The following is a 15055-nucleotide window of genomic DNA, read 5'->3' on the forward strand; positions in this document are numbered from 1 at the left end:
TAACAAACGAACACGAACAAAAAATTTCGTTCGGTTAGCTTAGCGAATGAACACGAACATAGGTCTCGTTCATTCGACTACGTTCACGAACGTTCGGTAATATGTCCGTTTACGTTCGTTCGTGTCCGTTTGGTTATATCAAAAAAGATAATAAATAATAAACCGTTTATCTAAACATATTGAAAACTTGAAACCCTATTTTTTCTAAGTTAGCTAAAATTTGGACGTCTAAGACATTTTTTGGGATAATTATTTGATTTATGTCTAAATTAGTTAAACTTGATTCATTATTTGATGGTTGTATTTAACTACTTATATCCAATGTTTAAGGATAATAATGTTTTTTTTTATTTTCAAGTTAAATGTTCGTTTGCGTTTGTTTTTATTTGCTTGCGTTCGAGACAAGTGTTCACGAACTGTTCCTGAACAACTAAATTTCATTAACAAACGAACACGGACATAAACTTATGTTCGGTATGCATTTGTGAACAACTCACGAACATGTTAATTTTCTTAACGAACGAACACGAACATGGCCTTGTTCGTGTTCGTTTGGTTCGTTTACAGCCCTACTTTTAGATCTCAAAATCTGAACTTCATTCGGGGTCAGATCAAGTCTGAACACTCGATTTCTTTTCCAAAAATTAGCCTGTGTCAAACAGAATAAAACGACTTTTTCCCCTGAAGGCTACTAAAATAAAGAAAACACTCGAACAAATTACTGAACGAAAATAAGTTCAAGAACACAAGTTTCATGTGATTATAAATCCAAGATCTTGAATGTTCAAAGTATTAAACACGCTTTTAATCTAATAAAGTTTAAGCTTAATTCATGAAAAGAACCAACAAGACAACAAATTCACAATCTTCAGAAAGCTCATTTCGTAACTAATCTTTGCGCAGTTGTTCAACTTCACGGCGAACACCACTGGCATTTACGATCATAATTTCAACACTGTCTCCCTGCAAAATATAAATTAAAGAATGCATTAGAATCAAGAAAATTAGAGTGAATTTCAAGGATTGTCCTTTATCTTTATACCTATTTTCAGACGCTGTCCTTTATGTTCAAAATTGACGAGTTTTGTCCTTTATGTTTTCATATCATACACGTTTTGTCCTTTAGGCCTAACCCAGTTAGATTTTTCAGTTAAATTTGGTCATGTGCTTTGCACATGAGGGCATTTTTGTCAATTCAAAGGTTGCAGAAGCTTTGAGCTGTAAATCTGCCATTGAACTTACCTTTGAATTGACAAAAATGCCCACACGTGCAAAGCATATAAGCAAATTTAACTGAAAAAACTAACTGCGTTAGGCCTAAAGGACAAAACGTGTATGATATGAAAACTTAAAGGACAAAACTCGTCAATTTTGAACATAAAGGACAATGCCTGAAAATGGGTATAAAGATAAAGGACAATCTTTGAAATTCACTCAGAAAATTATTTGTTTTTTGAAAGTAGATATTTATTTATTTATCATTTCTCGCTAAGATGGATTCATATTATGAACTCACAGTGTAAATATCTCTTTCTGTTGCTGATGAGAAACAAGTCTTCACCAAATCAACTGCTTCAGCTTCTGAAAGTGGGGTAACAGCGTCCTGTGCACCGATACAAGTAGTATAACATGCAAGTTTAATGCTTGAGAAAAAAAAAACAAATTTTGACCAGTGTATGCTTATAAATATTTAAAAATGTAATTAATATTGTTGTACAATATTAATTTAGTCATTGTGATTTAGTTCCATTGATCATTTTGATTGTGACTTACGCACTGGATACACACATGGCATGTTTTTGCTGACATGGCATCTTTTTAACTCACATAATTTTATTTTAATACATTTAAAATTAAGAAATATTGGATTTTAATAATCCCAGCAATTCGTCGTTGGCCGCCAACAGTCCCAACTTCAAAAATAACCCCTCGCAGTCCCAACTATTAACATATTGGCCTCCAATGGACCCTAACTAACAGAACACTAACGCCGTTAGTCTCCGGTCGCCGTAAAAACGTTTTTCGCCGGAAAACTCAACATTTTTGTCCCAAACCTCTTTTTAACCTTATTACGGACTTTTAGTAACCTTTTCCTGGTAAAAGCCTCAATTAAGTTGCCGGAAAACTTCTTTTTGGCCGGAAAACTCAACATTTTCGTCCTAAACCTCTTTGTAACCTTAGATCGGACCTTTAGAAACCTTTTTTCTGGCCAAAAACGGTTTTCCAGCAATCGAAGACTAACGGCGTTACGGTTCTATTAGTCAGGGTCCATTGGTGGCCAATATGTCAATAATTGGGACTGCTAGTGGTTATTTTTAAAGTTGGGACTGTTGGCAGCCAATGACGAATAGTTGGGATTATTAAAATCCAATATTCCTAAAATTAATTAATTTATATTAAATAAAATAATTCGAGCCGGCTCGCGAGCTCAGGTCATTTACAAATCAAGCCGAGCCGAGCTGGCTCGTTTACAACCGAGTTTTCTCTGAGCGAGCCGCATGCTACGAGCTTTTTAAACACCCCTGTGTGTGTGTGTGTGTGAGAGAGAGAGAGAGAGAGAGAGAGAGAGAGTTGAACCCATACCTTTGCAGGTAACAGAAGAGGGCTCGGGGATTTAAGCTGGTTATCCAGAAACGGAGTGATGAGGGTGGCACCAGAACCTTGAGCACTGTATCCAACCCTCTCATACGATCCAACGGCATCATATGTGAAAACACATCCCTTTCCTTCAAATTACAAATTGAATTCCGTTACTACACATTTCAACGAAATGCTACACAACTAAAACCATAAATCCAACATACCTTCCCCATCGAGACCACCAAGAACATTAAAGGCGTAATAAGGGAAGAAACGCTTGTAGTAGAGGGTGTTAGAGAGAAGCTGTGCCATAGCAGGGCAGCTCATTTGTTTGTTGTGCTGGTGTTGATAAATCTGTAAAAGAAATGTAGAAAACATCAACATCCTTACAAAATTTAAAAAACAAAGCATAAAACATAAAAAAAAAAAGTTCAAAAGAATCTTACCAGATGTCTGGAAGACAGAACCTTTTGGAGTGCTTTCACATCAGCCTGGAAACCCGAAGAAGCCATGAAGCTCTTGTCCGCTCTGAAAGTATATATTTGAACATAATAATTTTTTTGTTATTCTAGTTCAGAGATCATTTCTTTAAAAAAGAAAAAAAAAAAGCTTAATTTATGCTTTTTCAAGCAAACCAAGGAGAATCAAGAACAAAGCAGTCATTTTAATGTAGTGTTCACAAACGCACGTGCTTATAATATCAGAGAAAGGGAAACCAACAAACAACACCGTGCTGTTTCGATATATTACATCTTATGAAAACTACATTGCAATGCATGTATATGCCCTACACGATGAACGTTGAGAAATTTTTTGAGTGGATATATATAATATATTAACTAATTGAGTTATGATTCATAAACGTTTTCCATTCACCAAAAGTGTGCTCCCTAATCATAAAGCATCTAAAAAAGGTTATCAGACATGATGAGTAAAATGCCATTTTCGTCTCTGAGATTTGGCCACTTTTGCGACTTTAATCCAAATGTTGTTTTTTTGCATATGGGTCGTTTCAAAATCTTGCCATTTTCATCCTTGAGGTTTGGCAATTTATTGCGCCTTTCGTCCCTCAAAATTTGGCCCTCGAGAATGAAAATGCCAAGATTTCAAACTTTTTGGATGAAAAACAAACCTTTGGACAAAAATCGCAAAGTGGCCAAACCTAAGGGACGGAAATGGCATTTTACTCCTTGTCTGATATTTAAAGAAACCAACACTATGAACAAATACGTATAACACCAACACCCTAAACAAGATTGTCCTTGCATCATGAAAATCTGAGATCTTCAAAAGCTTTTTTGTTCTTTTTAATGCCAGGCAAAAAAGTGCCACCCAAAGAGATTTGATAAAAGATTTCACTTTGGTACAAATACATGAGCATGAATAATTTAGTCCCCAAGTGAAAGTATTTGACAGAATAACAGCAACCCCAAGAATCATGAATACTAATTTTCCGTCTTCCAACTATACAACCAACTCAAATAATTACTCGTGTTCTACAACCCTATTGCATCCTTCATGCAACAGTACCTCTGGTATGAATCAATATGTTCATAATCAACCAAACACATCAACTCGAGGTTATATTTTGTCTTGTATATAAGTATATTTCTTCACAAACAAGTATTGACTATCTGAAATGAAAGCATGGGTGCCTACTACTCATTTGTGAGTGTGTTCAATGACTACAGAGCTATGTTGTCATAAGCCCTTCGGGTGAGTGCCTAGACCCTTAGATTAGATGAGACAAGTCACAAGGAAAGCGTCTCATGAACATCCAGACGCTTAAGTGACTTTCCGGTGAGTGAGGTCCCGGCCAAATTCTGTAAATTCTGGCAAACATCTACAAATTCTTGCCAAACTGGTCTGAAACATCCAAAAACAGTCTGGAATCAGCCAAAACTAGCCCTATATAATTCTAAAACATATCCGAAATCCCTAAAAACGATATGCTTATCCTACGCGCATAGTTATTAAAGGCACGAGACGCACTCACGGCGATTTGTTGGGCCCGGGGATTTATTTACGCCTAGGGGCTTGCCTTAATAACTATGCAGAAAATTATTGGCATACTGCATACATGAACTAACCTGAAGATTAAAGGCGCGAGGCGCACTCAAGGCGATTTGTTGGGCCCGCGCCTAGGCGCTCGCTTTAATAACTATGCCTACGCGTCTTGCTTATCTCAGGCCCTCGCTTTTTGAACACCTTTCGCCTAGGCCCAAGGCGCAAAAGGCTCACCTTTTGCGCCTTGCGCCATTGACAGTGCCAAACGCACTCAACAAGGACAGCATTAAAAGAAAATGATTATCAACATACATGTAAATTTACCAAGCTGGTAGTGGTAGTAGCCACCTATGACTTAATTGTCTTATTATCTAAATTCAATCCTTAATGTCTAACGAACAAGCCCTGAACACTTCCCTATAATCTTGTAAATCCTTCACTCAGATAAAATAATCAACTTATACCTCTATCCACAATTTCAGCTGAACAGTTTTGAATTTGTAAACATCTACAAACCCTAACTCCTAATCTTAAACCAGATTACCATTCACACACAACAAATCAACACAAAAATAAAACATAACCGTAAAAACTAACACAAAACAAAAACTAAACCAAAACAAATCATACAATTTACAGATTTTGGAGTAATCTCGGGTGAGAATACTGTAACCGGTAGACATCCGAGTATCCGCAGCAATCACACAGTAATCCGCACCAGCAATCGCCACACAAGTGCTGCAAATACACAAATCAAACAATCGAATAATAAAATTAGATCTTGAATAATATTAGGGTTAATTAAGGGCGTATGCATTGCTTACCCTCCGTTGTTGTCGTATGGAGACCAGTTAGCGTGTTCCTTCGTCATGATGATGATTGATTGATGGTGAAATTAGGGTTTTGGAGGTTAGATCACGAAGCTCAGTGTGTGTTTTGGTGTTGTGAAGAAGAAGAACCCTTTTTGGGTTGTTTTGTTTGATTTCTTTTCTATCAAGAAAACATGTGAGTTTGAAATGGGGAGGTTTGCACTTTAGTCCCTCAAGTTTAACGTGAAATCTTTTATAGGAAAATCGCATAATTTCAACCAGAGGGACTATTAGTGTAATTTTTAAAAGGTAGAGACTAAAGGTGTTATTTTGACAAACCACAAAAACCATCCGTGGGTTTTACTCTTTTGACTTGTGTTTTGTGTTTGGGTCCAAAATAGACATTACTTTAGCTCAACTGAAAAGAAAGAGACATATTTGTAACCAACCAACTAAAAGACGTCATATAAGCTAAGTTAGCTTAAGAAGCAAGCTTTTAGCAAGTTCACATATGATGGCTAAATTATAGTTTTTTTTGTTAGAAACATAACATCTTAATGCGTAAAGTTCTGGTTGATCTTACATACATTTTAAAAGAAACCCTATCGTAAAAGGTATTCCGATGGACTCGACAAAGTGTGTGCAGTGTATAGGATCAAAAATTCGGTAGAGCATGTGTTGATTAAGTGTGATTTTGCATCACAAATTTAGTGGCAAGTTCGCATATGGTGCAAATTGCCTCCCCCGAGCGTTGCAGAACTCGTAATGGAGGTATGTTGGACTCGATTAACCAAATGTTGCTTTCTCCTGTCTGTATGAAAGTTTTGTTGACGAATTCATGACTACTTATTGGTTAGTTTGGAGAGTTATAAATGATACGGTGTTTAACCATACATCCCCATCAACATCCAATACTCTCGTGAAAGTAAAATCCAGCTCGTTTCTCTGAGTCAAGAATAACGTAATGTCCATTTTATTAATTGGTACAGTTGCTTGACGAAATAAAGGTTTCAAATTTCATAGCCAGGCTAAACCGCCAAAGGCCGTTTTCCACATGATAGTGCGTCTCGTAACTACAACCATAGCCCAAGTTATGCCAGTGTAAAGCTTAGGCCATTTTCTATCATATTTCCTCTAATCTAGAGTAATACATATAAAAAGTTTGCCACCTCTTGGTTCAACTCCTTTCCTTTTTTTTTTTTTAACGGCAAATTTGGATAACTGACGAACTATTAGAGTATCATCGTGCCACCAACGGAACCACCCGATCATATCAACCTCCACTAGACAATAATAACTATACACCAATTTACGAGGAAACCCAATAAATTTGGGAAAAAACCCCTCGTGAGAAACGAACATAGGACAAGTGGAGCTTTGTAGGTGAAGTTTTGTTTACACAAGACAAGTGGGCTAAGCCATTAATGGGCCGATCAGGAAGCTCACTAGATGGGCCTGTATACAATTATTAACCAAAACTAAACGCGTGAAGATATTCTGTTTCTTTGTTCGTGAAGAGAATATCACGGAGCGACTGCGTTTATTTATAGATTACATCATCAAGATTCCAAAACCCATAAAGATAAAGTCGTCGTCTTCCATTAACACATAGAGATTACAGACGAAAGGGATGTTAGATATAATCTTATGGGTATTATCCTTCTTCATCCTCTTAGCTGTCATGGCCCTTGTTCTTTACCAGGTAACTAATTAACTTCCTTCAACACACTCCCATTCTTTCAATTCCGAACCTAATGGGTTAACCCGAAACCCGATACATTTAGAACGGGTTTGGGACTAGTTTTTATTTATTTATTTTCCGGTGTGAGTCGTTTTGGTGATACACCCGTTTACCCAAACCAGTTAGCCGACGAAGGGGCTGTTTGTTTAGCTCTTATTAGTTAGGCTCTTAGTGGGTTCAGCACTTAATGGTTCAGAACAGTCTGAACCGTTCAGACATTTAATGGTTAAGCATTATACTAATTATACTAAGGGGCTGTTTGGCAACATCTGAATGATTAAATACTGAACCATTAAGTATTGAACTAGTAAGAGGTCTGAACCATTAAGAGAGAGACAGTATAATGCTTAACCTTTCAGAGGCAAATGTCTGAACCATTCAGACATTTGCTCGCGAAACAAACATTCTGAACCATTAAATGCTGAACCAGTAGGAGGGCTGAACCATTAAGAGCCCCATTAAGAGGTAAACAAACAGCCCCTGAGAGTCTGAATGGTTAAGACCTTTAATCTGAAATGGTCAACTGGCTTATAATGATTATAATGATTCAGACCTCCCTCTTACTGGTTCAACACTTAATGATTCAGATCTTTTACTGGTTCAGCACTTAACCATTGCCAGACACCCCCAAAGCATACCCGATATAATTTCTTTTATATTCTTAAGAGTAAACTACCAAAATGGTCCCTAAGGTTTGGTCACTTTTGCCACTTTGGTCCAAAACTCAAACCTTTTGAATCTGTTGTTATTTTCATTCAAAAGCAAAATCCGGTCAGATTTTTCAATTAACATCTAGGTTTTTTTGTCTTTTTTCCTCCCTTTCAATGAAGGGCAAAATGGTTAGATTTTTTAAATTTGTTATAATAAAACGTTAAAAGACCATTTTGCCCTTCATTAAAAGGGAGGAAAAGACAAAAAAACTGGATGTTAACTGAAAAATCAGATCAGATTTTGATTTTAGATGAAAATGACAACAAAATTAAAACCACAGGGACCCAAATTCAAAAGATTTGAGTTTTGTACTCTATTTTTGACAGTTTACTCTATTTTTAAATATGCATGTATACGATACATCCATTTTTGTATACATATAGGTATTTTATTCCAAATACAGTTATAGTTATTTGATATATTTTTATAGTGACAATACTAAGTATAACTGATTGGTAGTTACCGATAGATACCCGATGGTTTTTGGGTCATATATACCCAACGGATAATTTTTCTAAATTAATGGGTTTATCCGAAACCCGCTAGAAACCCGATGTGTTTTGGGACGGGTTGTGACAAATTTATCTAAACGGGTTTGGGGTTGAGATTGGGATTACTTAAACCTGTCCCAAACCCGACCCATTGTCATCTCTAGCTATTATCAACTATGTTGGTTCATGTTTCAAAATTCTGTATTACTTCTATCAGTTGATTGAATTGCTGATTTTGTTTTACATAATTTGTTTAATCATCAGATAGTTGCTCCTTTTATATTATTTGCATCCGACAGGAAGAGTAAATTACGATTTTGGCCCATGTGGTTATACAAGTTTTACCCTTTTAGCCCAAAAAAGAATTTTTTAACATCTAAGCCCCCAACGTCTTTTTTTCTAACCCTTTTGGCCCCTAACACTAACCCAATCCATTAAATGTTAGGGGCTAAAAGGGTTAGAAAAAAAGACGTTAGGGGCCAAAAGGGTTAGAAAAAAAGACGTTGGGGGCTCAGATGTTAAAAAATTCTTTTTTGGACTAAAAAGGTAAAAGTGATACAAGCATAGGGGCCAAAATCGTAATTTACTCCGTCAGGAATTGCAAACTTTATGTAAATTAGGGTTTTTTTTGTATGTTTTTGCTTATTACTTACTCATTACATTGATTTTCGGTCTTTTTAAGAGATAAAAATGTCTAGTTAGGATATGTGACAGTTATCCTAACTACATAGTAACCACCATAATTACCATTAAACCCTCCGTAATCCCTCTGCATTAACCGTACGCTAATCAACTTGAACCCGGTTTGGCCTGAGTCCGTTTCGACCCACCCGTAACCCGCCGTTTGGACAGGCTTACATAGAAGAGTTAGGTAGTGTTCGTTTCACAAAATGGAATGGATTCTGGATGGAATTGGAATGTAGATTTCATTTCTTATGTTCGTTTCTACAAGGATTTAAATCTAAATGTTTTGAAACTATACCAACCAAACACATTATATGATTTCAAGGTAGTTATGTCGTTTTGACAAGCTCACATTGAAGAGTTAGGTAGTGTTCATTTCACAGAATGGAATGGAATGAAATCAGGATCTTGGTTTTAAAAAGCGCGCCTGAGGCACACTAAGGCGCAACTTCTTGGGCTTTTCGCTCAGCGCCTTGTGTAATTACAAGAAGCTCCCAAAAGGCGCAAATTTTTGGGTTTTTTTTTTTGTGGGGGGGGGGGGGGGGGGTTTGGCCTGAGGCGCTCGCCTCATGTATCTGAGGCGTTTTATGCAGAAAAAAGTTGTACCTTGGGTTTTTTGACTCGTAAATGTAAGTAAAATGGTATAAAAACCTTATTATTTTTTTTTTAGTGAACCGAACATACTTCTATACTTATTCATAAAAGTTAAAATTTTTGAATAGCAAAACTAAGCCTTTTAAAAACTACGTTCATAGATCTCAGGGTCATAACATTACTATGCATGACCCTTTGAACTCGACTAAGTAGGTCCACAGCCTCTGGCGCCAGAAAACCAAAAGTATCAAAAGCAAATGGGATAAACACGTGTTGGTTGTCAAGGCACGCTTTCTCATGTTTGGTCACTTTACCCGAAGCAGCCTTTAAAGCAGCCTGACCCACCGTGAAAGCACTACCCCCTAAGCCCACAAGCGGGGAAACCCCTGTTAGATCCACACAGGCATGTTTTCCTCCTACCCATCCAAAGACCAGAATGTCGGCCGGTCGAAGGGTAGATCTCCCTTCCAACGGGTCTGTTAAGAAATTAACGGGTGCCTCTTTCTTAGCAGAAATACCAGCGCACCTGAATATGTCAAAAAGGACATCCCTAACCAAATCATGTCGGTATTTGAACCCCGGGAGCTCTCTACAATGAACTGCAGGCTCATTTATAGCTATATTTTGGTTAAAAGAAGCTAAAAACCTATGGGATGTGTATGGGATATATAAAAAAATTATATAAACACCTTGCGCCTCAGGTACGAAAAGCCCACCGCTTTTGCGCTTCGCGCCTCAATTTTAGACCTCGTCGCTTTTGTGCGCCTATCGCTTTTTTAAAACCAAGATCGGGATGGAATCGGAAAGTAGATACCATTCCTTATGTTGCTCGTTTCATAGAATATAAATAAAAATTAGTCTTATTATTTTCACTTTTCGAGCCATTCTTTGATGTCTAATTAATATATCTGTGAAGACATTTTATTTTTGTTCTGATGGTAAGCAACATTTATGATCTTCTGTTGCAGATAATGTGCTTTTTAGACTTGGAGATCGATTATATCAACCCATACGAGTTAACAACTAAGATAAACAACATTACGTTGCCAGAGTTTATTACTCAAGGGGCGTTATGCTTTCTACATCTTGTCGCACGGCATTGGATGATGTTCTTCTTGTGCCTACCGTATTTATATTATAATGTGAACCTGTAAGTGCATTTCTCACCCTTCTTTTACATCTTTCATGTGTTAGTTTGTTAATGAGTTAATTACATAGATTGTGTTCGTCGAAATTACAGGTTTTGTCCTTCGGTTTTTAAAATTTCAAGGATGGCCCTTCACTTTTTGCCACAAGTGTCATAAATTACCAAAGAGTAAAATGCACGGATAGTCCCTGTGGTTTGGTGAAATTTCACCTTTAGTCCCCAACTTTTCAAAATTACACTCTTAGTCCCTGTGGTTTTACAAATTGTTACTCGGATAGTCCCCAAAGCGGATGAAGGTTACTCGGATAGTCCCTGTGGTTTGATAAGTTGTTACTCGGATAGTCCCTGTGGTTTGACAACTTGTTACTCGGATAGTCCTTGTCATTTCACACCCACTTAACTAGAAAAACTAACCTCCATCCGCATTGGGGACTATCCGAGTAACAACTTATCAAACCACAGGGACTAAGAATGTAATTTTGAAAAGTTGGGGACTAAAGGTGAAATTTCACCAAACTACAGGGACTTTCCGTGTATTTTACTCATTACCAAATAAAGAACCAATCGTGCGGTTTATGATTTTGTAATTATTTTTTCGTTAGACTTGACCCACACTTTATAGTGATCTTTATGGTGTTTATAAATGATGATGTACAAATTTATTGGAGTAAAGTACACGGATGGTCTTTGTGGTTTACCAAAATTTTGGGTTTGGTCCCAAACATTTAAAAAATACACGAATGGCCCCTGTGGTTTGCACGAAATGCGTTACAAAGTGCAAACCATAGGGACCATCTGTGTACTTTTAGAAAGCTAGGGACCAAATCCAAAATTTGGTAAACCACAAAGACCATTCGTGTACTTTACTCAATTTATTGTTTAAAAAGGGTACGTTTTGACGTCCTGACCAAATTGTTAACTTATAACATAGTTATTAAAGGCGCTAGGCGCACTCAAGGCGCATAGACCTCATCTGGGGCCTAGGCGCATAGCGCAAAAAAGGCAAGGGCCAAGAAAAGAAAAACGCACAATGAATTTTTTTTTTGAAGTGTATTATGTATTAGAAAAAATAATACTATTTTTCAAATAAAATAAACAACTATTATATGACATTTAATTAATATCATCTATTTAGTACCAAAAAAGTTTTAAAATATTAGTGTATTAGTGTAGTAAAGTGGTTTTCCTTGGATAAAAGTGAAAATCTGGCATGAATCTTGCCGGAATTTAGAGAATTTGTCCGGAATCTAGGAATCTCGCCGGTATGTGTGCCTCAACCATCACCTGGAGATTAAAGCGCAATTTCCTCGACTTAAAGCGCAATGGCCCCTCCTGGAAAATGGGCCTAGGCCGTAGTTGTCAATAGCGAATAGCGGACGATATCGACAAGCTACCTATACGCTACGTAGCGATAGCGATCAAATAGCGGGCACTATTTCATATTTAGCGATACACTAGAAGAAATTTTCAGAAAAATTTTGAATGTATATTTTACCCAAAAAATTATAAAAAAGCTAAAAATTTTACAAAAATCTCGCTATTTACCGCTATTTGTCGCTACCAGCTATATAGCGACACATGAGCGCTACGCTACGCTATTCGCTATAGCGGGCGCTATGCTCGCTATTAATAACTATGGCCTAGGCGCAAGAGGCGGTGGCTTTTAACAACTGACTTATAGAGACAAAATGTTGATACGTACTCGGATTTTTGTGTAAAACGCCCCTCATGACAGAATTTTTGGTTTCTATTTTTACACAGGTATATTCATAGACGCCATCTAGTGTATGCAACCGAAGTGTTCAGCGAGCTGTCAAGGGAAAAGAAACAGCGAATATTCAAACTTGTTTATCTTGCTGTCCTTCTCTTCTTCTCACTATTTTGGTATGAACCTCAAACTGATTTAAAATCCCGAATTTTTAAGTAAAGAGTAAACTGCCAAAATGGTCCCTGCGGTTTGGTCACTTTTGCTACTTTAGTCCAAAACTCAAACCTTTTGAATCTGGGTCCCTGTGGTTTGAATTTTGTTGCCATTTTCATCCAAAATCAAAATCTGATCAGATTTTTCAGTTAACATCCAGCTTTTTTGTCTTTTTCCTCCCTTTTAATGAAGGGCAAAATGGTCTTTTGACGTTTTATTATAACAAATTAAAAAAATCTGACCATTTTGCCCTTCATTAAAAGGGAGGAAAAAAACAAAAAAAGCTGGATGTTAACTGAACAATTTGACCAGATTTTGCTTTTGGATGAAAATGGCAACAAAATTGAAACCACGGGCACCCAGATTCAAAAGGTTTGAGTTTTGGACTAAAGTGGCAAAAGTGACCAAACCTCAGGGACCATTTTGGCAGTTTACTCTTTAAGTAAATGAAGATGATTTTGACAAGTTTTTCCGTACTATTTTAGGATGATTTGGAGCATCGTGGATGATTACGAGGATGATGATTAAGAGAACGGAAACTTCCAGTTGATTAATTCCAACTGTAAGTAGAAGTAATAATTGTCTAAATTAAAGGAAATAAATTTGGTGCTAGATTTTTTAGCAATTTTCAATTGAAGTTGAAATGTAAATGTGCTTTGTTTGACCCAAAAAGTCAAAAGTGAGTTGCTCTTCATTTAAAAAGGAAGCATGCTTCAACTCCTGCTCCTGGGTAGGGATGAGCATTTGATACCAGGTAACGAGGTAACGAACTGGCACCGTACCCTACCGATCATTTTCGGTACCGTACCCATTTTTCCCACTTTACGGGACCGGTACCAGTACCGTACTGTACCGATTATTTTTGGTACTGCTTCGCAACCGCTATAGCGCGCTATGTAGCTATGCGGCGTAGTGTCGCTATATGGGTCATAGCAACAAATAGCGATGATAGCGATAGTTTTTTTTTTTTTTTTTTTTTTTTTATGTAAGTAGCAATTAGATATAGCTATAAAATAGCTGGATTTATAGGTTTTTGTTAAATATACATGTAAAATAGCATATATACGGAGGTATTTTGATATAATATACATATAAAAAATTTCAAAATTCTTTTTCTAGTGTATTAGCGGTCGCTATTCGCTATGTAACATATAGGTCCCTTGTCGCTATTCGCTACAGTGGCGGATCTAGAAAATCTTCTTAGCGGTAACGTTTTATAAAAAAACGGTAACGAAATCGAAACAATGTCAAAAAAACGTCAATTTTTTCCAAAATTTACACTACCGCCGGAGCGCCAAGCGGTAGCGGAGGCTACCCCTTCCCCTAAGGTAGGTCCGCCCCTGATTCGCTATATATGTGATCAGTCGATGTGTGAAATTCATATTAAAAGTTAAAAGACATCGGATTTAATCTTTTCAGGACGGATGAACCCTACAGATTCTTATGATTCTCCCAGGAACTATTCGGTCATATTCATGTTTCGATAGATCTCAAATTGTTCAAGAACGTTTTCGTGTACTGTACATGCATCTGTATATTTATTTTGGTAAGATATAGATTTTAACTAGATTTTACTCTCTTAAATGTTGGATGACAAGTATTGGAAGAACAGTTGGTAGTTGGAATTTCACCTTGTCTCTATAGTTTGGGCCATTTTGCCAGTTTAGTCCATAGGTTTAAAACGTTGCCATTTTAGTCCAAATAGTTTCAAACGTTGCCATTTTAGTCCACTTGGTTAACTACATCCATTTTTTCTGTTAACTAGAAGGGCAATTCAATCATTTTATATGTAAATTTGTTAACTAGAAGGGGAATTCGGCCATATAAAATGACCGAATTGCCCTTCTGGTTAACATAAAAAATGTATGGAGTCAACCCAGTGGACTAAAATTGCAACGTTTGAAACTATTTGGGTTAAAATGACAACGTTTCAAACCTTTGGACTAAACTGGCAAAATGACCCAAACCATAGGGACTATAAAGGCATTTAACTCTAATGATTAATTTGTGAAGAAAATATAACTATGAGCAGTTATAAATGTTATTGCATGCCTGAATCCAACCCAAACATGTCAAGCCTTGAGCTTTTAGCAACTCAACATTGAGTTAAGTTTTTAGCTATCTGTGTTGTAGCAAGAAAAGAAAATATTTTAACTAATAACAACATTATATAATGAAAAAAAGGAATAATGGATTTTAATAATCCAAACTTTTAGTCGTTGGCCGGCAACGGTCCCAACTTCAAAAATAACTGGTGGTAGTCTCAACTTTTCACATATTGTAAACAAATAGACTTTTACTTAAAAAAACCTTAATTTCTTTTTGTCTCTTTATTCTTTTCGGTTTAGTAAAGGTCCATTGGTTTCATTA

The 15055-nt window shown here is 36.7% G+C and overlaps 2 protein-coding genes across 2 annotated transcripts; one reads left to right on the top strand and one right to left on the bottom strand.

The window, feature by feature from the left end:
* Window positions 1-722: 722 nt before the first annotated feature.
* Window positions 723-5572, bottom strand: LOC110900275 (proteasome subunit beta type-1). Its single transcript, XM_022147178.2, has 7 exons — window positions 5412-5572; window positions 5218-5325; window positions 3027-3108; window positions 2805-2934; window positions 2584-2726; window positions 1517-1603; window positions 723-963 (listed from the first exon to the last, which is right to left on the bottom strand). Exons 1-7 carry the CDS (start codon window positions 5456-5458, stop codon window positions 889-891), a joined length of 672 nt encoding a protein of 223 aa, XP_022002870.1. The 5' UTR covers window positions 5459-5572; the 3' UTR covers window positions 723-888.
* A 1336-nt stretch (window positions 5573-6908) lies between these two features.
* Window positions 6909-14310, top strand: LOC110900274 (protein cornichon homolog 4). The gene is made up of 5 exons (XM_022147177.2): window positions 6909-7098; window positions 10586-10767; window positions 12526-12648; window positions 13171-13247; window positions 14105-14310. The coding sequence occupies exons 1-4, from the start codon at window positions 7027-7029 to the stop codon at window positions 13211-13213; spliced, it is 420 nt and encodes a 139-aa protein (XP_022002869.1). The 5' UTR covers window positions 6909-7026; the 3' UTR covers window positions 13214-13247; window positions 14105-14310.
* Window positions 14311-15055: the final 745 nt, after the last annotated feature.

Source organism: Helianthus annuus, chromosome 13 (assembly GCF_002127325.2).
Source record: "Helianthus annuus cultivar XRQ/B chromosome 13, HanXRQr2.0-SUNRISE, whole genome shotgun sequence".
Taxonomy (NCBI): domain Eukaryota; kingdom Viridiplantae; phylum Streptophyta; class Magnoliopsida; order Asterales; family Asteraceae; genus Helianthus; species Helianthus annuus.